This window comes from Trichoderma virens (assembly GCF_000170995.1).
Source record: "Trichoderma virens Gv29-8 chromosome Unknown TRIVIscaffold_80, whole genome shotgun sequence".
NCBI lineage: Eukaryota > Fungi > Ascomycota > Sordariomycetes > Hypocreales > Hypocreaceae > Trichoderma > Trichoderma virens.
The window spans coordinates 129,084-153,535 of NW_014013669.1; the positions used below are offsets into that span (position 1 = coordinate 129,084).

The window sequence follows — 24,452 nt, forward strand, 5'->3', positions numbered from 1 at the left end:
TCATTAGCACCTGGTAGTTTGCTGCTTGCTTACTATTTATCCTTGGAGAGCCACGACGAGGCTCGTTTTGAACGCCTTTCGAGGCGGATTAATTATAGCAGTGGATGACTGAGCTCTGCTAGTCCCTAAAACCAGCAAGGGGGCCCACTGTATTCCAGGCGCAGGAACCAAGTACAGGCATCTGTGGCCCCGATAGCAGCGATAAGGTGCCCAAAGCGGAAGTCGCTCGACGTCAGCATTCCCAGACCCCAAAACCCGAGCACTCAATTCAATGCTCCTCCCAGCAAAGACAGCCAAGCAGCACTGGCAGCATCTCTTGCGTTGACAAGCGACAACAGACATCAGCAGATGCCCGGATTTTCTCGAGCGCATTATCGAGCTGTCGATTGAGGATTTGTTTGCCTCTCTTTACCGCTTCGCACGCTTACGTTCTTCTTTGTTTTTTTCGCCGGCAGGGGGGGAAAGCAGATCCAGAGGCGATACGAGGCTAGGAGATCATGGTTTCCACCGCAGGAGGCATCGTCATCGCGATTGTGGTGATTTTGGTGGCGGCGGCGGTTGGATGGGTTGTTTTCACGCAGCTGCGAGCGCGGAGATTGGGAGTGAGTCTTTTGTTCCTTTGCGCCTCTTGTTGTTTTGCTTTGTTTTGTTTTTGCGGTGGCGCATAGCAACCATGGATAAGCACAGCTTTCGGGAGCTACGGCAGCACAACAGCAATGCTGCGAGGGTATCTGATGCCGTATGGCTAACCATGGGGAAATGCACAGCTCCCGCCTCCGAGTTTATCGTCGTATCTGCCATGGCATAAGGCAGACACCCCCTACGGACCGCCGAGACCGGCTCGCGGCGGCGTCGTCGGCTGGTTCAATGACGTGATGCGCAAGTTCAAGCATCGCAATGATCGGTCGGCAGCGGGCGCCTACGAGCAGTCGCTGCACAGCGGCAGCGGCCCCGGAAATCGCGGCTTTGGCCCACTGGACCCGGACGATGCGTGGGACTCGCGCGTGGGCAACGAGGCTGACGGATACGGCTACTACGAACAGGAGCTGGGAGGCCACACTGAGTACACGGGCGCAAACTACGGCGGCAGTCGGCTGGGCACGGGGCCGGCGGCTCATGCAGGCTATGACGAGGACGTTGAGCGAGGACGCCGACCAAGCAGAGACGCTGGAGCGGCGACGGCGGCCGAGGCTGGGCGCCGTCAGAACCCTTTTGACGATGATGCGCAGGCAAGCCTCAGGGGCGTCAGTCCGCGACCGATGGACATGGGAGGACCAGGACATAGGACGGGCGATCGACCAGGCAGTTCTGGCAGTAGCCATGCCGAACGGCGATCGATATTCCGAGAAGACGTCTAGAGCTGCTGATGGGAGGAGGGGAGGAAGGGAGAAAAGGGGCCGAAAATGGGACAAAGAAAAAAAAGGCGGTATGTTGAGGGTGGCTTGCTTTTTTACGACAACCTTGTTTTATTTACCTCATGATGCGGTACCTTGGAGGCTTTTTCTTTTATATTGTCTGCTTTCCTAACTCTTTTTATGATTAATTTCTGATGTGGAAAACGGGAGCTTTGCATTACACGCATGACTGCATACGAATAGGATGGAGAGGGAAGCTCTTTTCTCCTCATCACGGAATGACATTTGTTCTCTTTGGAAGACGCCAAACTTTGCTTTTCCTCTGGTTGTGCACTTGACTCAATGATGCTTTTCATAAAATGTAAAGTATAAACCATTGCTGAAATTACTCTATTTAAAGCCTCCAAATGTACGGATGTTTTTTATTTCCTCTCTATTGACTTTGAAGCTGTTGAGGCAAAATGTCCTTCTGTAGCGCATCACCAACCAGCGGCCCCACGTCATGAGCGTCATCCCAAGCTGCCCCTCCAGTTCCCACTGCGGCAGCTCCTCGGCCCTCATTTTCGCGGCTTCATCTCACACCAGCAGCACCGGGTTTCTCTCATTCTCATTCTCATTCTCACTCTTTTTGCCCCATTGACTCATTAACTCATAATATACACGGCATTGTAAGACGGGATAGGCGGATACCACAACAGAAAAGAGTGCTAAAAGAGAGAGAGAGACGGAGAAAAGAGGCTCATCTCACTCATTCACAATGGCGGACATCAACCTGCAGGCCATCCATGATGAAATGGTGCTCGTCGCCTACGAGGCCGGACGCACCATCCTATCTGCTAACCCAGCTGATATCGGCACGGGAACAAAGCTCAATTGTGCGTGACGAGAAGCCCGTCTTCTTGACAAGTTGCACTTCACAGGCTAACGCGAGGACGAGATATATAGCCGTGGATATCGTCACAGAGGTCGACCAGGCTGTCGAGAAAATGGTCTCGTCGCGCCTCTCGGCAGCGTATCCCGAGTTTTCTTTCATGGGCGAGGAGACGTACAAGCCTGGGACCAAACTTGGGCCAGAGCCGACCTTTGTCGTTGATCCCATCGATGGTATGCCTTGTCTCCATTTCCAGTCATTTATTACTTCACTTCTCCATTCCTTATTGCATCTTACTTCATATTCAACTTCAAGCTCAAACTAACTTAACGTCTCTCAGGAACAACAAACTTTGTCCACTCTTTCCCCAACGCCTGCATCTCCCTCGGCCTCGCCATTGACCGCGAGCCCGTCATCGGCGTCATCTACAACCCCTACCAGGATCTCCTCTTCACCGCAATCAAGTCCCACGGCGCTTACATGACCCGTATCAAGGGCACGACCCCGCAGAAGCTGCCCCTCGCCGCCTCTCCGCGTCCGCTCGAGGGCCTGGCCAATGCCCTCCTCGCCATCGAATGGGGCTCTAGCCGCGACGGGCCAAACTACGAGCTCAAGACGGAAGTGTTCAAGAAGCTTGCTGCCACCAAGGAGACGGGCGGCGCCATGGTGCACTCGCTGCGGTCGCTGGGTTCTGCGGCGCTGAACATTGCTGCTGTGGCTGCGGGCCAGATGGATGCCTACTGGGAGGGTGGGTGCTGGGCGTGGGACGTTTGCGCGGGATGGTGTATCCTCAAGGAGGCGGGAGGTATCATGGCTGGCGGCAATCCTGGGCAATGGAATCCCTCGGTGGATGAGAGGTTGTATCTTGCTGTCAGGGGAGCGCCGAGCGGACAGAAGGAGCTTGTGGAGGAGTTCTGGGGTGTTATTGGGGATAAGAAGATGGATTACTCCGTCTAAGAGAGGGAAAGTGGTTGGATATAAGGTGATGAATTGCTTGGATTACTCTACTAGATAAGAAAAGGGGTGCTGATGCTAGAATGAAGATACAGGAACTGTGGGAGTTGAAAAGATACAACAGAAAAATTGTATAGAATTTGAGATTTGAATTTCTTGGACTCGTCATTACATTATATACATAGAAATCTAACCATGCTAGTACTTTTGAATGCTTCTAAACCCGTGTGTCTCATACCTGTTCCTGTCGTCACAATATTGACTTTTCCCATCGTGTGCCACTATATTATTCACTTTCTCATCTTCGTTTTCTCGCCCCCCTTTGTATTTCTCATAAGCTCCTCCCCAATCACGCCGCAAACTTACTCGCGGCTCTCAGCTTCGGCCCGAAAAACCACAAAAAGATCGGACTCGGGAACCCAATCCCAATCGCACACGCCGCCAGCACCGTCCCTCCAATGCCATATCCAAGGCGGCTATACATGGCTGGCGCAAATAGGGGGAATCCAAAGCCCGCCAGACTGCGTAGAACAGTCACTGCTCCCACGGCACTGGCCGCGTATCGCGTGTACGAGTCCACCATGTATCCCTGGATGCACTGGAAGCCGATGATGATGCCGCAGCCAAACACGACGGCGCCGATGTTGGGCCCGATCCAGTGCGTGTGCTTTTCCGCGGTCCACGAGTAGATGAAGATGCCGATGGGCAGGAGAATCGCCCCTGGAATCAGCAGCGGCACGCGGAATTCCGGACGCCCGGGGCCGCCGTCTGGCACGTAGCGTCTCTTGAGAGCAGCGTAGATTTTGTCCTGTAGCGGCGCGCAGATCTGGGCGCCCAGGAAGAAGCCCAGGCCGAGAGAGATGTAGTTGAGGCCGGCGATGCCCGGGCTTTCGTGATACTCGGTGGCCCAGAGGCTGGCGAAGGTGGAGAGGATCAAGTATGTCAGGCCGTACAGATACATCATGTATAGAGACATGACCTGTACAATGGGCTGCGTGAATAGCATGCGGAACGGGCGAGTCAGTGCGACTGTCAGCGTCTGGGTAAGAGTCTTGTTTGGATCGTCATATTCGGTGACGAGGTTGGTGTTGCCCGTCTCTTTAATCATGGCCGCCTTCTTGCGCTGCAATAGAACTGGTGCATACGTCTCCTGAAGGAAAAAGAGGCCCGCTGTTTGGACGATGCCACACGCAATCGTGGTGCTGTAAAAGACCCATCGCCAAGTTGTCCGCTCCGAGACCCAGCCTCCAGCGATCGGCCCCAGAGCCGGGCCAAGCAGCGGCATCAGCGAGTAGATGCTCATGGCCTTTCCTCTCTCTTCAGCGGTAAACAGGTCTCCTAGCACACCACCACCTATAGCAAGAGGGGCGGATCCTCCAATGCCCGAGAGGAAGCGGAAGACGAACATTTGGGCACTCGTCTTAGCGAGACCGCAGCCTAGGTTGAAGAGGAGGAACCACAGATTGGAGACCTGGATGATGATGACTCTGCCATACAGCTCGGAAAGGGGGCCCCATATTAGAGGGCCGACGGCGTAGGCGGCCACGAAGATGGACAGAACGAGGGCGCTTTCGATCTCTTCGGTAATATGCAAGTCCCTGCTGATTTGGGGAAGGCCAGGAGCAACCATGCTCGAGGCAATGGGCGAGATGACGGTGAAGCAAGAGACTGTGAGCACCGTTAGCAACCTCATGATATAAAAGACGGTGGAGGATTTGGCACGCACCACAAAAGACGGCGGCCCATTTCCTGCTGTGAAGCCAGTTCTTTGGATTCTCCGGGTCATCGGGGCCGTTCCACTTGACCAAATTCGGGTCATCGGCCCTGACTGTGGGCGATTTCTCGATGACATCGTCTCCCAGCTCCAGATCCCTCTGGTTCTGGATGCCGTCTCTCACCTCGGACACTGTTCGCGCCATGGACTGGCCTCGAGACAGCGGCAAGTCTCGTTCCGAGCGGTGGATGGTTGAGGCATCGTCTTCCCCGGATGAGTCTGAGAGAGTTGTCGAGTATTCAGGCTTCTCCGTGTCCAGATGGCCATGCTTTCCCTCGTCTCTGCTTTGGTTAGGGGTCGTAGAGGAAATCTCCTCTAGCGATTTGGGTTCTGGTTCCGAGGCTGGGCCAGACATCATGACCTCATCGATTGCTTGGGAGCAAAAGACCCAAGCGACTTATAAGCAGTGTAGGAGAGACGAGAGTGGTTTTGCACGTCAATTAGACACTAAGATGATTTCTTTCTTTTACAAAAAGGAGCGCTGTGGCGGTATACAGTCCGACAGACAAGTGTTAATCCAGCTGCTCAGAATCGCCTTTTCCCCCAGCACACTCAAGACTTGGATCGTAATGGTGAAGCAGACAGATCAATGACAGAACCGAAGAGCACGCGACATCAAAATCCGATCCAATCCAGAGCCGAATAAGTTGGAGGGAGCGAGCGAGATTAGGCGCGGATTCTCAGAGCGAATGAAAAAAACAAGATAACAAAAAGAATACTAAAAAGAAGAAAAGAAAGAAAACAACAACGGGAATTAATACTAGAAAAACTCCCCGAAAGGATGCAATCATAGGGGAATTTCCGTTACATGCTCGAATCCACTGCGCGGCAGCTTCATCCGATCTCCTTTGGCCGTCGAGATCTCAATTCGCCGATGCGGCACCGAAAGCAACTGGGGAGGCAAAAGCGTAACCTTAGTTTTTTTTTTTCTTCTCCTTTGAATTTTGCCTGTTTGGCCTCTAGCTGAAAAAGCTGGGGCAGCGAGAGTTCAACGCCCACGGAATCTCCGTTGCCCTGATTATCAATACATGGAAATTTTGGGATGCTACCGCTAACTTTTCTACTAAAGAGAGAAATCTGACACGATAAGCACTCTCTCGGAAAAAACTAGAATGGAATTACCCTTTTTGAGGACTGCTGACTCGGTGTTTCTCTCTTGATGGCGTTTCTAACGCCTATTTACATGTCGAAGCAAGAAGAAAGGCAAAAGTGAGTGCTCGTTTGCGTTCGGATTTAATGGGCTGCCTCTCCGTGAGTAGCGCGGTCCCATACACGAACCTTGCTTATTCTTATTCGGCTATCTCAACCTTGCTATAGGTACTACCTGCTCTAAGAGGCGGGAAGAGTGTCCACATTTTCACTAACATGAAGACTGAAAGGGCGCGGGCCGAATAATAAGTATCTTGCTCTAATAAAACCGAGAGTCCGTATGCCATAAACTACCTAAGCTAAAGCTTCTTGAAACTCAGACATATCGAAGCATGTCTTGAAATTTTGTCTATGAGGAAAATATTGAACATTAATTAATACAAACTACCTTGCCAAGTAATAGTTTCATATACTCCGTATGCTACTTATTAATACAAGCTTATACGAGTATCGTAATCCTTCCCAAAACGCATGTCGTCTACTTGGTCAGTGAACGACTTCCACTGGGCGAGTTTTGACACATTTCCACCGATGCACATTTCGTACTGAACAGCCACGCAATAAAATTCCTATAGTTGGTGCTGGTTTTCGCTAATATAGTACTAGATAGGCGAGGTGTACTCCGTAACTTTGCAAGAATGAAGTCATCCTGCGTCGGTCGTCTCTCGATGCTTGCCAACTTGCTCCATTAGCGCGGCCGCCTCCTCAATCTGCCCATTGGCTTGATATACTGCTGCCAACTTATTTTGCGATCCAAGTGGCTTTGCGCGGTTCCAAGGCAGCGTTATCTTTTGCTTTTCAACGACATACTCGCGGAGTGTAATTGCTTCCTTGGTTTGTCCATTGGCATCGTAAGCAACTGCTAGCAGCTCTTGCGATAATACTCGTAATGGATGCTGCTGGGGCAGCGTTATCTCTTCGATTTTAACAACGTGCTCTAATAGTGTAATCGCTTCCTTAGTCCGCCTATTGTCTTTATATACTCTTGCTAACTCATATTGCGACCCAAGTCGCCTTAGATGATCCTGAGGTAGCATTGTCTCTTCGATTTTGACAACATGCTCTAGGAGTGCAATTGCTTCCTTGGCCTGTCCATTGGCACCATAAGCCACTGCTAGCTGACGTTGCGATACTAGCCGTGATAGATTGTCCTGAGGTAGCGTTGCCTCTTTGACTTTGACAACATGCTCTAGGAGTGTAATCGCTTCCTTGATCTGTCCATTGCCACAATAAGCTACTGCTAGCTGATGTTGCGATAATAGTCGTGATGAATCATCCTGAGGTAGCGTTGCCTCTTTGACTTTGACAACATGCTCTAGGAGTGTAGTCGCTTCCTCGTTCCGTCCAGCATATTGGTATGCTATTGCTAGATGAAGTTGCGATGCTAGTCGTACTGGATGATTTTGAGATAGTGCTGCTTTTTTAAGCTTAAAAAGATTCTCTCTTATCATAACTGCTTCCTTGATGTGCCCCTTGGCTAGATATACTGCTGCTAAAGCATCTTGTAATGCCAATCGGTTTGTATGATCATGTGCTAGCGTTGGGTCTTGAATTTCGGCAGCCTGTTCTAGTACTGCATGTGCTTCTCCGAGCCGCCCGTCTTGGTATAAACATCTTCCCGCCCAATAGCCCAAGTCCGATGCTGGAAGCGGGTCTATGTGTCGATACGCCCCGAATGCGTGGAGTACGTGCGGCAAGTGGGCTCGCCATAAGTCTCGCTCATCCCACTCAGCTGATTGAAATACTATAGCAAGATGACGGAGCATGACTGCCTTGGTTGTCGTATCAATTCTTTGATCGAGGGCCCAAAATTGCATGACCATATGCATTAGACTATGCATGTCAAATATCCTCCGTTTCGGTCTCTCCCGAAGGAAGCCAAGACTACAAAGTATCCCTATTGCCTTTACTTTTTCTTGTTCTGACCCTACATCAGGCAATATCGACTGAGGAATAGCTTGAGGCTCTATCCACATTATGAAGAAGAGTAATTTTGCGGCCGCTGTGTTGTTCTTCTGGAGCTGAATGAACGAATTCAGCCATGTTGTGGCTACCGCTCCCTGGCTCTCGTGGTAAAGTGTATCGTCGTGATATCGGTTTCGCATTAATTCCATCATATCTTGTTGAGAATGGCGGCAAAGCCTAAGATATTCTTCGATAGGCACTTTAAACATATTCATATAGGCCGCTGCCTGTGCTATGGCTAGCGGCAGATAGGTTAATAAATGCAGCAGCTCGTTGACCGTATGGTCTTCCCATATCAAATGTTCGGAACCCAGAGAATTCTGCAAGAGGCTCTTGGCGTCTGTATGCTCCATCTCCGTGATCTCGATCACATTTTGCTTTGCAAACTCGACGGCTATTTTCCGCGACCGTGTTGTGATCAAGACTTGACCGTTCCGGCTCCGTGGTAGGTAGGGGTATATCCCATGAACACCTTCAGATCCTTGCAGGACATCGTCACTATCCACATTATCCAGAATGAGAAGCCATTGGCCGAAGCTTTCCGAGTTCAGATGTTGCTTAACTAGCTCCCTAGCATCATCATTGTCTTGGGTGCTTGAAAGGTTCAGCTTCTTCACAAGATCCGTACATGCCTGTTCGAAGCCGGCCATACTGAATGCAGGCAGCCAGAGTATGCTGCACTCTGGTTCTTCATTTTCCATCTTATAGGCAGTCTTCAGGGCCACTTGGGTCTTCCCTACCCCTCCCATCCCGACCAAAGCAATGCGATCATTCCTCTTATCAAACAGTTTATTAATCAAGGACTTGACCACACCCTCGCGGCCCACAAAGCTGTGGTTTTCAGCGAAGGGCACGGAGAATACCCGGCCTAGCAGCGCTGATTAGCAGAGAACAAGGAGAGTTATAGATAGAGCAAACCAACTCTGAGTCTGTCCCTTTGTATGTCTGTCTTCCAAGTGATTTAATAGTAGAGCTTTTGCCGTAGACACCGCAGTTGCCGCAGCATACTTCTGCCATCTTTTTGACTTGTGGGAGTCGGCGTAGTCAGATACACCCTTAATGATGATACATGACGGTAATTCATCCCAAGCACCTGCTCCCTCCATTTCAAAGGCGATTATCTTGTCTCTCTTTGATATTCTGTCACGCACCTCACCTGATTTCATCACAGTATCTGCAGAGCCAACTCCGCCTGTGTGGATGGCCAGTGCCGGGGTTCCCATATCGCCTGCTTCTTCTGCTCTCTGTCGCTCTCTTAGACGGCCCCGAGGAATCAGATAGGAATCGCTGCACCCAAGATCTGCGCATATAGATTCAAGAGCACTTTCGCACACTGGGTCGTCATTAGAGTCACACGTGCGACAGACCTCACAAGCATCTGCGTCTTGGTGTTTATGGCGATACTTTGAATCAAAAAGCTTGTCATGTGCGGTCCCTGGATAGTTGTATATGCCCCGATACTTGGTTCTCCCCACCTTCTCCCGAAGCTGTTGCAGAAGTTCGAAGGCGTTGTCTTCCAACTTGTCACGGTAACGCTGAGTCTTGAGCAGAGCACTCAAGATCCGGGCCTCTTTATCAGGTCTGCCGAGCTTGTCTTCAATCGATGTCTTTGGCTTAAACCCGTCTGGGTACTGGCCACCAAAGTCATACTGTACAACGTGGTTGCTAACGATGACGTCTCCAAGCAGGACTTCGGTATCATCAAACAGATTCGGCAAGGCACCACAGACACCGACAACAAGAACGACACTCAAATTGTTATAGCTGGAGCGCAGACTAGCCGCAGCGCTCGCAGCCTCAACTTTCCCCTTCCCAGGCAGAAGGAAGACAACAACAGGGATATTCCCCATACATCCTAGTGTATAGTAATTCAAGTCGCCGGCAGCTTTCCCTAGTTTTTCATCTTGCCCCTCCCAAACTTCATCGAGCGAGTGGCAGACAGCATCGAATTCAAGAGGTAGCGCACAGATGACGGCGAAATGGAAGCCATCTCTGCTGGATGGTGGTCGCGGCATCGTCTAGAGAATGGGGTAAATGGGCGCTATAGGATAATCTGGATCGCTTGTCTAAGGCAGAGCGCGGCCCCATGCTCCGTCAAATAACGAGAGGCGAAAGTAAATCGTCAAGATCTAGATGGTCTTCGTCGTCAATCAGATAGAACCAGATGATCCTGCCTCATCATGGCTCCCGTATCATGACGGCAAGGCTAGGTCTGAGGTACCTTCCATACTGTTGCATTGCTGCCTTAGGACTGCCCAATAGCAGTGCAGAGTTGCAAGTTGTGCCAAAAATGGATGATTCGTCAACACCTGCAGGGTTCTTACCAAGTACTTAGCTTAAAGCGGCATCCATTTCGCTTCCATCTTTAAAATACCTTGGTAGGATCACTTATGCCGAATCTATGCATGTACATACTGCTCTTGGATTGAATGAATGAGACATCTCGGGCTTCATCATTTTCTTGTTTAGCTGCTACAAAAGAGACTAGCCATCTCAGCTAAAGCCCAGCTTCCTGTCGGTAGATATATATCCCCTTGAAACCGACACATGTATATAATACACGAAACAAAACGGAAGATACGCCCAATATTAACCCATCAACTGTAGATATGGGTAGACCGAAGCCAGGTGCAATCTCAGCACCGTGATCAAATTGGCTCGTCTTTATGATGATTAGATGCCCGAAGAGAGAGTCGTCCTACATCTCAAACATGAGATGGCGAATGAGTAAACTAAGAACTTGTTTGTCCACGGCAACTTCTTCACTCGGCCTTGGTATCAACCTTCTTCGCAGCCGGGGCTGCAGCACCATCGTCCTCTCGGGGTCTCTTCAGGTTGGTAGCCGCAGCGTCCACGCGTTTCCTAGTGGCCATGTTAGTTTGACTTTTCATCCATCAATCAACCAGGTTTACTTACTCCTGTCGGCCTGAGTCGCGATCACGGCCGCCTCGGCCACGACCACCTCGACCACCACGGCCACGACCACCACGGCCGCCTCCGCGGCCTCCTCTGAAGCCACTCTTCTGGTCTTGGTCGCGTCGCTTCTTCCAGTCATCCTGATTTCCAGATGCACCGCTGCGGGTGGTCCTCTTGCCGAAATCCCGGCCTTCGTAAAACTTCTTTTGCGATGGTCCATTGGGTGTCAGCTTTCCCTGCTTGATCAGCTCGCTCTTCTCCTCGCAGTAGTCGTGCTTGGACATAATCTTCAGGTCGTGATCCTTCCACTTGGGAGCAGGGTCCAGGGCAAGGAACTTCTTGGCGGTCTCCTCATCGGCAAATGTGACAAAGACGGAGCCCTTGAAGAGGTTCTCGTTGGTGCGGCGGAGCTTCAGGCCATTGACTTCACCGAACTGGGCAAAGAAGGTCTCCAGCTCGAACTGAGTATCAGCCTGCTCATCGCCAAAGCCCTTGACGTAGACAGTGGCAGCTTCGGCCTTAGCCTTGCCGGCGGGCATGGGCTTGTAGGGCACCTTGCGCTTAACGGCCTCCTTGCCCTCCTCTCCAACCACCTCAAGGACCTTGCTCTCCCTGAGTGCGGCAACGACGGCACTGTAGGGCTGGAAGCAGCGCATACGCTTGAATGAGTGAATCTTTTCGATCGGCATGGGCTTGTTCTCTGATCCTCCGCACGTCTCCCACATGAACTTGTCCTGGGGGAAGTTCCAGTCGCCAAAGTAAAATTCAACCTGCGTGTTTCGAGTTGACTAGTCAGTATAGATGGCTTTTGGGGTATGGTCTATTGGGCTTTCTCACCTGCTTTCTGATCTCCTCGGGGTCATCAGTCACTTGTCGGACAGAGGGATCAAACTTGCGGTTGTTTGCCGCATTGTCGCGGTCAATCTTGGCGGTAGTCTTGAGAATGTTGGCGCCGTTCTTCTTTTCTGTTTCCTCGGTCTCCTCGGTCTTCTCAGCCTCCTCAGCCTCCTCAGCCTCCTTGGCCTCAGCTACCTCGGCCACCTCAGTTGCCTCAGTTGTCTCAGTTGCCTCGGGTTGCTCAACGGGCTTCTCCTCAACGGGAGCCACGGGCTCGATAGGGTTCTGGACAGCCTCTGCTTCGCTCATGATGAAATTTGGGGAGGAGAGAATCGAATAATGGTTCTCTTTAAATATATAACGCCTTGGCGATTAGAGGGGAGTATCGAGACTTATGATTGCGAATCTGTAGAGGCGCCGAAGGTGTGAGTAATTCGGTCTCTTCTGGCGACGGCAGACACGCAGCTCCAGCGATCCGGAATCGCCTACCGAATGACGAGCTGCACTGCCGCTAAATCAAGTAAAAACTCACCAGTCAGATCAATTCACGTGCCGCTCCGGAATAAATGATGCGAGATGAAGAGAAGAAAATGCGATGGCTGGACCTCGAGGTTGATGATAAACAGAAGGTTGGAGCAGCGATCCCCGTCGCGACGAAAAAAGTTATTTGGGGCGCAAAAAATCTATGCGAGATCTGCTGGGGCTCCACTAAAAAGACGGCAACCCCACCACCAGCCTTGGACAAGCGCCCATCCACTTGGAGGTACCTGCTGGCAACCCGGAATGAGCCGCTATTTGGTAGGTTTTGTGTGCTGGAAGCACTGAGATGGGCTATCCGCTGGCATATGATTGGAAGTACACTTGAGGTACTGATCGATGCCCTTTTGCAGTGGACTACAAGTACCTAGGTACCTAAGGCATTGGCAAACTCTAAGACAAGATTTAGCAAATATGGGCCACGGCATATCTCATGAAATCATAAGCATCAGCTCTAAAGCTTAACATAATGCTAATTAGTGAATATGGGTGATTATAGTTAATCTACAAATTCTTCAGATTCTAGGTTCAAAATCAGGATGAATCTGTCGCAGTCCCATGGAGGCAAATACACGTCGAATCCCTCTCAAGTGTTGCTCATACACATCCTGGTTCAAGTGCAAAGAGTCATCCGGCAGCCTTTACCCTAGGGTCTTTTTCAACTAGGCAGCGATCATTCTCGCATTCGGCTGATTGAATTGTGAAGAGTCAGAGAAACTAGCCAAAACTGAGCATTGAGTTTCTCTCTTTTTTTCTTATCTTTCTCATGTTATCTGGCAGTAACAAGTGGTAGTGCCAAAAACAGCGCCAGCTTGAAGCTCCCACATGCTAAACATGCTACCCAACGTCTTAGTGGCGTGTTCAGCCTGCAGTCTCAAAAGGTACCGAGCTACCTGAACATTGACGTAACGTCTACGCCAACGCAAAGTAGCTTCGCTCAGTGCTTTTGTCTCATCACGCCAAAACTCACAATTAATTGACGAGTCTGTAAAAATTGCCATCTCTCAGCCTAACCAATTCGCTACTATGACTTGCTTGGAGTGAAGATCGGCGGCAACACAACTCACAGTCTCTTCATCACTTCAAGGCTGATGTCATTACTATTTTGACTAGCAATCTGGTTGTCGTGAGCTGAGGCTCAGAGCCAGAAATCATACGTTCGCCATGAGATACCCTCTGAAATTGCCGCGGCCGTTGATACCTCTCAGCCCGTGTCTGAGGGCTGCACGACAACCCCCAGCGGCAGCTCCTCAACTAGATCGCAGTTTCTTCACAGAGTCAAAGCGTCAAAGAAGAAGGCCGCGCACGAGCTTACCCGCAACTGTCCTTGCTTTGGGGCTCTTCACTTGGTGGCTGTATCCGACAGAGGACTTTGCTCGCCTGTCCGAGAGCCAAAGAACAAAGAAGAGAAGAGATGAAGAGAAAGAGACAGACTCTCACGAGTCCTACCAACTCGTGACTGAGAAATCTGACGAGGGCGCGTGGGCTTACTTTGCGCGGCAATTCGAGTTCCTTTCGGCCACGGCTGAACTCGAATGGGCTGCTCTGTCTGACAAGCTGGTTGATGCCATTATTCCGGACTGGTGGAAAAACATACCCGGCTATGTGAGAAAGCTTCAACGGGAGCTATCGGTATCTCCAGGATCGCTGGCGGAGGAGATATGGCAGGAGGCTCACGACCCTTTGGTCAACCCCGAGATCCGGTACTCTGCTAATGTCCGAGTCTCTTCGGAACTATGTGCGGAAGAAAAGGATTACCTGTTGAGACGGAAACTTGTCACTAGAGCGGCCTTGGCCAACTATCTCGGACTTAAAGAAAAGGATATCAATCCCGATGATGTGCCAACCATTGCCATGTGCGGATCGGGAGGGGGGATGCGGGCCCTGATAGCAGGGAGTGGATCTATGTTTGCGACAGATGAGGACGGACTCTTCGACTGTGTTACGTATACGGCTGGTGTGAGTGGTTCGTGCTGGCTTCAGTTGCTCTACCTTTCTTCATTCTCAAAAGGCAGTGTTGGCTCTCTTATACAACACTTGAAAGCAAGAGCATCAACACACATAGCATATCCGCCGGTTGCTTTTCAATCCCTCACTTCTTTGCCGACAAGCAAGTATTTGCTAAGCGGACTGGTGGAAAAGCTAAAGGGAGATGCACATGCCGACTTTGGTCTCGTCGATATATACGGGCTTCTCCTGGGTGCTAGATACTTGATTCCAAGGGGCGAACTTGGCGTTGATGCTCGAGATTTTAAGCTATCGAACCAGCGAGTCTACCTGCGGCATGGGCAGCGCCCATTACCCATATACACAGCTGTTCGCCATGAAATCCCCGCTGAAGAATCTCAGGATTCCCAAAAGGAGGACACCCCAATGAGCACGGTGGAAGAGATGAAGAAAGAACCTTACTTTCAGTGGTTCGAGATCACCCCCTATGAGTTCTTTTGCGAGGAGTTTTCTGCTGGAATACCAACATGGGCCCTCGGTAGACGCTTTTCTGATGGACGTGATGTGTCTGACCGTGGATTCCACCTACCAGAAATAAGGACCCCTCTCCTGATGGGCATCTTTGGAAGCGCATTCTGCGCAACACTCAGCCATTATTATCGCGAGATTAGACCTCTTCTTAGAACGATCACGGGCTTCCAGACGATAGATGAATTGGTGTCAGGTCGAAACGAAGATTTGAGCAAAGTACACCCTATAGATCCCGCCATTATCCCCAACTTCGCCTATCAGATGTACGGGAAGCTGCCTAGCACGACACCCAAGAGCATTTTGGACGGAGAGTATATCCAGCTCATGGATGCGGGAATGTCAAACAACTTGCCCATCTACCCACTGCTCCGGCCTGGACGAAATGTCGACATTCTCATTGCCTTTGATGCCTCAGCCGACATTAAGACGGATAATTGGCTTTCTGTCGCGGATGGCTATGCGCGACAGCGAGGAGTTAAGGGATGGCCGGTAGGCATCGGCTGGCCAAAACTCGACGAGACTCCTGAGCAGGCAAGAAAAGAGCTCGAAGAAGCTCAGGCTACGACCCCAGCCGAGGCAGAACGCAGGGTGGAAAAAGCTCAGGCTAACCAAGAGGACCTTCGAAAGGCCGCCGCAAAGCGCGAAGACACCAAACAAGCAAAGCCTGACGAAGAATCCAAGTTCAAGCCCGGTAGTGAGAAGGCTGGAGAACTCGGCTACTGCTCTGTATGGGTAGGGACAACAGAGGAGCGATCTACAGACTCCCCGCCAATTACAAAACCCATCACAGACGACACCTCGTGGAAGTTGATGGAGCCTAATGCAGGTCTCACAGTCGTCTACCTCCCGCTTCTTTCCAATGAAAAGGTTCCCGGCATCTCTCCCGGCACTACGGACTATCTGAGCACCTGGAACTTTGTCTACACGCCGGATCAGATAGACAGCGTTGTTAAGCTTGCGCGTGCCAACTATGACGAAGGCAAGGATCAGATCAGGGCCACGGTACGTGCCGTCTACGAGCGCAAGAAGCAATTGCGTGAGCAGGACGAAGCCCAGCGCCGGCTTGACAGCTACACTGCCATGGCGCAAAAGGGAGAGGCCGCTCTTCTTCACCACGGAGACCAGTTCAGCTAGACTCAAAGAGACATGTAAGAGAGCCTTTTGAGGAAAAGAGGTCCTGTTTTTGGCTTGTATATCACATTGTACTATTTTTGCAAGGGGAGCACAGTTTTCCAACTTATTTTACAATATGCTTTGTATTATACAGTGGGTGGGGGGCGCATTTCTAACCCAAACATACTCCCATCTTCATAACCCGACCATCGCTCCCTTGCCCTTTTTTTTTTGCTTCTTCATTCACTTCGTACATGTATATATATATACACCTGAGAACCTGCCCAACCGGAAATTTTTGCGGGATATTATTGCCACCCGTAGAGCAAGCAGCGCTTTATCCGCTTAGATGATTTCACCAATGTCAATATACGGTGCTGTCCAGGGCTTGGCGCCCTCCTCCATCATGTCGCTGGGCACCCGCACTTTGTTTCCAGGGCTGTATAGGTACCAGGCTTTCAGTGATGCCATGGACGCCTTTCTCCGGGCCACATCCAGGCTAGGGCCAGCACCCTCACCCAGCTTCTCCTTGCCGCTGTAGATGCCCACCACGTAGACGGGTGTGCGGGACAATCGACCAGTCTCACTCTCCAGACGGGCGACGGGAGCTTCGAAACCTTCTCGGGCACACAGCATGGCCAGTTCGCGGGTTGGGAGCTTGAACTCGAAGAGTGTTGAGGGATCGAGCTCTCGAGATAGGATGTGCGATTTGACAAAGGCCTTGACTTCCTCACGGCCGCAGTGGGTGTAGATGGCGCCAATCACGGCTTGGACAACGGATCCAAAAGCCTCGCTCTGAAGGCTGTCGAACTCCGGCTTCTCGGGTGCGGCGCTGCTGACCTGGTCGCCAAAGTCGTTGTCCAAAACCACACGGCTGCTCAATCCTCGTCTCCAGGCCGGTGCCTTGTCAGAACGGATGTAGCCCCACCGCGTGTTCACCACCTGCTCCTCGCCTGCCTTCCATTGCAACAGACCTGGGTCGACTTCCTCTCCCGGGGCAGCCGCAGACTCCACACCCCATCTCCTGGCGATTTGCTGTAGAGAGGCGTCACCGGAATAGGCCCTCAGGGCTTCGTATAGGATGGCCATGGGCAGGCGGGGCCACTTGCAGACGAGGTACTCGAGAACATGGTAGTTGACGATTGTGCTTCCCAGATACGCCAGATTTGTGTTGTTAAAGTTGGGATTGGCGTCTGCGGACGGCGTTACCAGGGCTCTGGCCAGCGTCTGTAGCGGGATCTTTTTCGAGAGGGAGAGTCGGGCGTGTAGGGCGGCGAGCTTTGCCGACTGGGCGGCCCGGGCGAATGAGGGAGCGGGGAGAGGAGGAGGAGAGTCGATGGGTGTAGAGTCGTGCGCAGCGGCCGAGGACGTCGATTGGCAGCGGGCGGCAAGGAGGAAGGGCTGTCTAGCTGCTGCGATGCCGGCGCCGCATCGGGCCTGGAGCAATTGGCCGCTCCATCGTGAGGGTCGTATCCTCTTCATGTGGTTCGCGGGGGAAGGAAAAATTAAAGATACAAGGTTGGACGACAGAAAAAAAAAAATTCCCCCCTCTGACCCAATGCCCCTCAGCCTGGTCACGGAGAGGCGTGGAAGGAGGACCAGAAAAAAAGTAAAGAAAAAAAAAAAGGTCCTGGTTGAGGCAAGGATCAGACGATTGTTCGCTGTCCCGTCGTGCCTTGTCGGGAAGAGATTCTGCGTCGATTTCTTCTCGGAAGTGCCAAAAAGTCGTGTGAGCCGCTGCCCGCCTACTTTTTCGCAAGTTTCGAAACTGGCGCCACACCCGCAGAGCCGGAACTACTTCGGCCCGGCCGTTCATTTCGCTGTGGCGGGACCATTCTCTACTTGCTTCTTGCTGGATTCCTTGGAGCGCTTGATAGCAAACTGACCAGTTATCCGCTGCAATTGCGCGCCAAAAGACCCTACACAGACGTCTTTTGATACATTTTCAAAATGGTAAGTTATGGTATCATTGATTTCTGCAAAAGGCAGCTTGCTAACTGGTTCCTAGGGTGGCGGTGGAAAAATCCCGTAAGTGTTGACCTCGTCGAACCAACTGAATCGCCTCTCGAGACGCCTCGTCCTAATCGCAGAAAATCCAATACAGTTACCCCAAGCACGTCTGGTCGCCTGCTGGTGGTTGGTACGCCCAGCCTGCCAACTGGCGTGCCAACACACTCATCGCCGGAGCTGCCATGTTCGGCATCGTCGCCATTACGTGGAAGTTCAGCGCCGACAGGGAACGATGGGCGCACAAGCCGGAGCCGTGGGAGTGGCATCCTAGCCGATAGTACGTTATGTCTGATTGTGTGGGAATGCTGAAGGAAGTGGTCGTTTTGCTAACATTTTGGTTGAAGCTGGTCAAAGCAGTTGATTGAGTGGGACAAGGAGGACAAGCTGAAGGCGGCCAGCAGCACTAAGGAGTAGATTTTCTTTTGAAGGAATGATAATAGACGAAATTGTACAAATTCAATACGAACAAAAGTCAAACATTTCAAAAAAAGTTAAACTTCGAGACAACTACGATATTGGGCGACCCTCAATTGGAAAATACCATTCAAGCGTCCCTTGTGATTGAACGGCCAGACAAGCGAGCTGGGCCAAACTAGAGACTACTTGATCTGGGACAACCAGACCCGGTAGGTTTACTAACAATATCACGAGATAAGTGGTATGCTGGGCCGTCACGAGCTGGCAGGTATTGGAGCCTTACAATTGTCTTGCATTTGGGGTATATGGCGCGGATCCAGAACACGGCATATGCTACATGCGTCTAGTGTATGACTCCAAAGGTCTCTGTTTGATTACCGGCTACATTTATGATGCATCATCTTGATATATTGCCGGACGATAGACTCCGAGAGGCTCATGCGGCACTTCTCACCCCACTAACAGCGCATCAGAATAACGCACCCCAGCCTTATCCAAGCCATGTGAGCCTAACCTCCAAAACCACGAGACGGGGTAAGTGGAATATATTCCCGGGGCTTCTGTGTAATTCCATCCATGCATGCGCAGCTGCAAGGGGATGGCGCCCTAAAGGCAGGCTGATATCGGGTTGACATGGGGGCTAGAGTCATACAGGCATGACACACGGTATTGATAGTTTACACATAGATGCCTGCAAGGATCTGGGTGCCTTGGACCGCTCTAAATGCGAACAGGCAAGGTACGCAAGCTATTAATCTTGACGGAAGTGGATAAAGTGATGGACATGACATGTTAGTAGATACATTTTGATTAAATGGGTGGTATCGGGACAGAGATGCCGCCACCTTTTGCACGACAAGTGAGGAGCAAGAACAAGAGCAAACAAACAGAAAAAGCATGTACAAAGTATAGCAAGCCAAGGCGTATTTTTGATTCTTAAGTCCATTTCCATACCTGTTAAATCCAGCCATTCTGCCTTGGCTCTGCTTGTGCCCAACCCCCTCGATGTGAGATAGCAGAGGAGCTGCATGCTGCAACAGTACATGTACATGTATTCAGGCCCCCAATACTCCCCGAACTGTACTCCGTAGCCTATGAAGCACCGCAGCCGGTGATTCTCGGTGGCACAAACCGCAGCAAATGCAGTGCAGTTCTCTCGGCCAATTATACCTGACAGGTACAGCATTGCCCAACAAAAAAATACAAGGTGCGCTGTAACGTCTGTGTCCAGCCCCGCTGTCTCGAGAGTTGAGAGGATGAGGATGAGGTGGGCAATCAAACCGATCCGGCTTGTTTGCCTAGACGCTTCCATTCACTGCCCCTCGCAACTATAACACATGGATTTGATACTGTAGCACCCGAGCTCATCCTATCCCTACCTATCCCTACCTACCAAGCCTACCTACACTTATACCTAACCAACTAACTCTAGTGCCTTAATACTGTTAGTGCCGTCGGTAGAGCTCCGCGCCGCGCTGACAAAACGTCACTCTCCCGCCTACCAGCATCAAATCATGGCCGAGTTACACACATACATTTAGCATCGGCTCGCTGCTGGATTATTACTCCTCGCCTATTCATCTCCCTTGCTAGCCAGCTCTCCTTGTTCCTTTTCCTCTTCTCTTCTCTGCTCTTCTCTTCTCTTCTTTATCACTTTGTGGCGACGTTCCACTCAGAAGCTGCGACCTCGTCACCGCCAGCCTGGGGCCATTTTGGCGTGATCTTTCCTCTTCTACTGTGCCCACTCCAGGAACCTATTATCCATCGCACGCCATTTTTTTGCTGGTCGATCATTTACGCGCGCACGCTGCGTGTCTGTTGCCACCCCGTTGTCTCTTGATGAGCACCATCGTGGGGATTTATATTACTTCTTATTCTTTTACCTTGACTCACCCACGACTCGGATCTCCATCTCCCTTCGCCCCGGTCGCCTCTTTGACTAATACCCGCCGAGCAATATTACCTACCTAGCGTCTCGTCTCTCGTTGACCGACTACGACCCGAATATACGCAGCTTTGCCTGTTTACGACTCGACCATTCTTGGCCGTTGATATTGACGCTGGCGGTCTGATTTTGGCCCGCTGTGCATTTCGCCTGGCCGAACTCGGCCCTTTGACTGCGTTGAACCGCAGGTTGGAGGGACAAGATGGACGGTTCATCTCCAGACCACGCACACCGGCACCTCGATGCCAACGCAGGTCGTGAGGTTGTCTATTGCCATGCCTGCGCTAGTGAATGGTACCGCGATGAGCGTGGACTACTATGCCCCAGATGTGGAAGCGATATCACAGAAATCGTACGTTGTCGCCGTGTCCCTTACCCTGCCCGACCTTGTCTGACCAAATACATAGGTAAGCCTAGAGAACGATCCTCGAGCCTTCGATGACGACTCGGAACCAGAATCTCCCCGGCTGCCCCAGCTGCGCCACAGGTTTCCACACGGGGACCACGACCATGATGACCATGACCACAACCACGGCAACGACCATGATTCTGACCCAGACGAAGCTGATATTGAAGAACATCTTGGACCGAACGGCTTTCATTGGCGCCGCAGTGTTAGGGACCGCCCAGGAATGCAGCACCATGATCCCGCTGTCGACCCGGTGATTGAGCGTTTTCTCGGTCTGATTCAGGATATCGCACCCCAGCGACGAACCAATCTCTTCGAACAACGATCAGAAGAAGGCCGATATGGAGCACCGCATATCCATCGCGCTACATTCACGAATGGCAGTGGTAGCGCTTCCGTGACCATTTTCTCTGGCTCTGGGCCGGGACTCTTTGGGCCGACTTCTCCTGGCCAGGACCGCCACCCTGACCCATTTCAAGCGTAAGTTCACTTACTTGCATTGGCATCATATTAATGCCGTCTTGTTTCGGAAACTAATCGAATCGCCTGCCTATTTAGATTCTTTTCCAATGTCCTTCGGGATGTGTCACCACCTACAGGTGGCCGGGAGGCAGGAGGTCCTACTCCGGGATTTGCGCGAGGGCTCCAGGAGATTTTGAATCTGTTCAATCCGGCACACGCTATCGCTGGAGATGCAGTATATTCACAAGAAGCCCTGGATCAGATAATCACAAACCTCATGGAGGCGCATCCACAATCAAATGCTGCGCCGCCCGCGTCGACTGAGGCCCTTGACAGCCTGGACCGACGGCCTGTAGATGCCTCCATGTTGGAAGGAGAGAAAACGGAATGCACCATTTGTATAGATGACATGAAGGTGGATGATGTGGCTGCATTTCTCCCTTGTAAGCACTGGTTCCATGAAGAGTGCGTCACTCTTTGGCTCAAACAGCACAACACATGCCCGGTTTGCCGAGCGTCCATTGAGAAGCCTGATGAAAGGAGCGGTCCAAGCATGCGTACAAGCCCGCCCCCAATCTCCTCCCAGTCTAGCGATTTTGGTTCCTCACGCTCGGATGATCTCTATGGGATCGGGATGAGCCGTACCGAACCGGTTCCAATTCCCGGGGCAGGCCCATCTCGTCCTCCAAACCAAGGACAGAGCCGAATCAATGAGGCCATGCGAGATCTCTCAGCACAACAACAAGAGCGGCAAGACCGTGAGCATATGAGACAACGCATCTGGGGCATGCCCGGGGATCGGGGGGAACGGCAGCAAGAGCATGATACGCGGGAGAGAGAGAGAGATCGGATTTGGGGCGTTCCATCTGCCATGAGCTACGATACTTGGCGTACGCAACGGCGAAACTCACGAAACTCTCTTTCACCTACGAGCCCGAGATTGTCCTCGTTCGCAGATTACAGAGTGCGCCCGAGACAAACCAGTCCACCACAGAGCGGCCGTCGGGACAGGGAGAACGCCGGTTCCAGTTCCGGTGCCAATGCCAACGCCAGTGCCAGCCCCAACCCTGGCCAACAGACTAGTTCTGGACCTTTTAGCTGGCTCAGGGATAGGTTCACAGGAGGAGGCTCCAGAGACGATTCTAACCGTGAATAGCGTTTGATTTCGCTTGTTACTGGAACTGGACCCTTCTCATGATTTTCATGAGGGATCACATCCTTCCGTTGCCTACTGGTAGGCAAGGCTGGTTGTCGAGGAAGGAGCCGAAGGATGGATATTATAACCCCAGACACCTGACAACCAGATGTAGCGGGGATTGATGTGATAGGCTGCTCTGACTGTTGAAGGAGAGAGAGGGCGGAGTATAACAAAACAAAGCCAAGCAAAACGAGGCATTAAACAATTGGGTTTCAACCGCGCTCAGGTTAGTGGTGCGTATCAAATAACGACATGATGATAGAAGGCTTTACACACAAAGTGGGGATTTGCTGCTGCAAACGAAACAGCTCGCGCGATGAATTGCAACTGCCTGAAGCTTGTTTGTATTCTAGGCAGAATTAGGAAAGGGAGGACTTTTGAGACTCGGGCCATTTTGTTTTCTTTTGGTTGCGTTGGTTGTGATTCTCGATATATAGCCAATAGTGGTTGCAGAAGCGCAATCCACCGCCGTGGACTTGACTTTGGGGTAACATGCTCGTACCGAAGCCACTGCCGCCCGGCTGGTATGCGGATAGTACCTATTTATATTCTAAGTAGTATTGCGCGTGTGAATAGTCTTGTTCGAGCTGTTGGAGAGCTGCAGGCTTAGTCAACGGATGACATGAATGTAACATGCCTGCCCTCCGTATGCACGCTTCGTATATTCGTATGTGTGCATATAGACGACACTAGAGAAGCACCTAACAAACATGCAGAACATGCAACCCAAGTTATGTATGGATGGCTAAACCCCACGGCTGAAGAGGTTGCAAAAAGTGGCGATGAGAGACTTGCTGAAGATTTCAACATGGCATGTACAAGCGTATACTTGATTGATTTAGTACTTAACAAAGGGGGCAAACGGGATTCGGCAGTGGAGGCTACAGTATTCTGTTGGGCAGGGGTGAAAGAACATTACTGTAATCCTCTCTGCAGCCCGTCGGCAGTTGCTCTATTTTGGTGGCGGCCGCTAATTGATGGCTGGCAGGTATTTTGACTCAAGCTTGTAGTTATAAGCTCTTACTGGATATTAAGTAATACTAGGTATAAAATAGCATGGATGCAAAACCTGAATATTCGCTACTCAGGAATACGCGTTTGTTGCTCGTCTGTTGCAGATCAATTTGGCATCTGAGAGCGGCCCCGCCGGCCCTGAGCCGAGGCGCCGAGGCTTAGCAGGAAGAAGGACTCTTTGCAGGAAAAAAAGAATGTGATGCACGGAGACGGAGACGGAGCGTCGGAGTTGGTGGGACGGAGCCGCAGAGAGTGAATTTTGGAAATTCCATTGATAGGACGGAGTCAAGGAGTATTACAGTACTATTTGCTTGATTTTGCGAGGTTTGGAGGAGTGCAGAGTGCAGCAGCAAATGGTGGTGTCGTGGCACTGGCTCGGATGGATCGAATCCTTCGCTCTTACGTTTAGCGGACGTCTGACAGCATTGGAGTTGCAGAGACGAGACGCCGACAACTGCTGCAGGAAGTTGCTTCCCCCGCTAGGAAACTCAATGCGACAATAGCATCGGCCGACAAGTTGTCCGGACGGATGGATTTTCTGTCAGGCGGCGGCATTGCGAGTCACAGCCAAAGTCCAAGTCCGTGCTTGTTCGGCCGAGTCGCCGTTTCACGATTGTATGGATCCTTAGTTTTGACGAATGGATAGGGGGGTTTCGGAAATTCCAAAAAGTGCTCGCTACTTTTCTCTCTCTCTCTCCTTATGACGATTCAGATGAAAACAAGACACAAGACAGATAACAGACAAGCTAAATGCTGTTGGAGGCATACCGGCGACGGCAGCTCTACCGTAATCGGGAACCAGAGCCCGATCCCCCACCGTTCGTCCAAGTCGCAAATCACGTCTGCCAGCTCCACCACGATGCCGCTAGACCCCACCAACGGGATTGCCGTTGTCATTACGGCGATGGAGATTGGGTGGCCGTAGGGAGGGGGGTTGCAGAGTGGGAGCTGGGAGCTGAGGCTTGGGCTGTGAGCCGGGAGCCGGGAGACAGGGAGACAGACAGACAGACAAAGGGAGAGGGCCTGAAGGAAACGAGCAGAGAAAGAG

General features: G+C 51.4%; 9 protein-coding genes across 9 annotated transcripts; 5 read left to right on the forward strand and 4 right to left on the reverse strand.

The window, feature by feature from the left end:
• Nucleotides 1-298: 298 nt before the first annotated feature.
• TRIVIDRAFT_77487 (uncharacterized protein) lies at nt 299-1,653 on the forward strand (the record flags this gene model as incomplete). Its single annotated transcript, XM_014098996.1, has 2 exons — nt 299-602; nt 768-1,653. The coding sequence occupies 2 exons, from the start codon at nt 498-500 to the stop codon at nt 1,356-1,358; spliced, it is 696 nt and encodes a 231-aa protein (XP_013954471.1).
• Nucleotides 1,654-2,112: 459 nt separating this feature from the next.
• TRIVIDRAFT_48797 (uncharacterized protein) lies at nt 2,113-3,183 on the forward strand (the record flags this gene model as incomplete). The annotated part of the gene is made up of 3 exons (XM_014098997.1): nt 2,113-2,230; nt 2,301-2,459; nt 2,567-3,183. The coding sequence occupies 3 exons, from the start codon at nt 2,113-2,115 to the stop codon at nt 3,181-3,183; spliced, it is 894 nt and encodes a 297-aa protein (XP_013954472.1).
• A 346-nt stretch (nt 3,184-3,529) lies between these two features.
• Nucleotides 3,530-5,099, reverse strand: TRIVIDRAFT_48515 (uncharacterized protein; the record flags this gene model as incomplete). Its single annotated transcript, XM_014098998.1, has 2 exons — nt 3,530-4,848; nt 4,907-5,099. The coding sequence occupies 2 exons, from the start codon at nt 5,097-5,099 to the stop codon at nt 3,530-3,532; spliced, it is 1,512 nt and encodes a 503-aa protein (XP_013954473.1).
• Nucleotides 5,100-6,747: 1,648 nt separating this feature from the next.
• TRIVIDRAFT_192871 (uncharacterized protein) lies at nt 6,748-10,083 on the reverse strand (the record flags this gene model as incomplete). Its single annotated transcript, XM_014098999.1, has 3 exons — nt 6,748-7,530; nt 7,924-8,936; nt 8,991-10,083. The coding sequence occupies 3 exons, from the start codon at nt 10,081-10,083 to the stop codon at nt 6,748-6,750; spliced, it is 2,889 nt and encodes a 962-aa protein (XP_013954474.1).
• Nucleotides 10,084-10,830: 747 nt separating this feature from the next.
• TRIVIDRAFT_127920 (uncharacterized protein) lies at nt 10,831-12,073 on the reverse strand (the record flags this gene model as incomplete). Its single annotated transcript, XM_014099000.2, has 3 exons — nt 10,831-10,951; nt 10,985-11,754; nt 11,822-12,073. Coding segments are annotated over 3 exons (1,143 nt in total), but the record flags the coding sequence as incomplete, so codon positions are not given.
• A 1,449-nt stretch (nt 12,074-13,522) lies between these two features.
• Nucleotides 13,523-15,970, forward strand: TRIVIDRAFT_48339 (uncharacterized protein; the record flags this gene model as incomplete). Its single annotated transcript, XM_014099001.1, has 1 exon — nt 13,523-15,970. The coding sequence occupies one exon, from the start codon at nt 13,523-13,525 to the stop codon at nt 15,968-15,970; it is 2,448 nt and encodes an 815-aa protein (XP_013954476.1).
• A 324-nt stretch (nt 15,971-16,294) lies between these two features.
• Nucleotides 16,295-17,431, reverse strand: TRIVIDRAFT_58745 (uncharacterized protein; the record flags this gene model as incomplete). Its single annotated transcript, XM_014099002.1, has 1 exon — nt 16,295-17,431. The coding sequence occupies one exon, from the start codon at nt 17,429-17,431 to the stop codon at nt 16,295-16,297; it is 1,137 nt and encodes a 378-aa protein (XP_013954477.1).
• A 623-nt stretch (nt 17,432-18,054) lies between these two features.
• TRIVIDRAFT_154950 (uncharacterized protein) lies at nt 18,055-18,373 on the forward strand (the record flags this gene model as incomplete). The annotated part of the gene is made up of 2 exons (XM_014099003.1): nt 18,055-18,236; nt 18,304-18,373. Coding segments are annotated over 2 exons (252 nt in total), but the record flags the coding sequence as incomplete, so codon positions are not given.
• Nucleotides 18,374-20,523: 2,150 nt separating this feature from the next.
• Nucleotides 20,524-22,942, forward strand: TRIVIDRAFT_81140 (uncharacterized protein; the record flags this gene model as incomplete). The annotated part of the gene is made up of 3 exons (XM_014099004.1): nt 20,524-20,673; nt 20,729-21,210; nt 21,289-22,942. The coding sequence occupies 3 exons, from the start codon at nt 20,524-20,526 to the stop codon at nt 22,346-22,348; spliced, it is 1,692 nt and encodes a 563-aa protein (XP_013954479.1).
• Nucleotides 22,943-24,452: the final 1,510 nt, after the last annotated feature.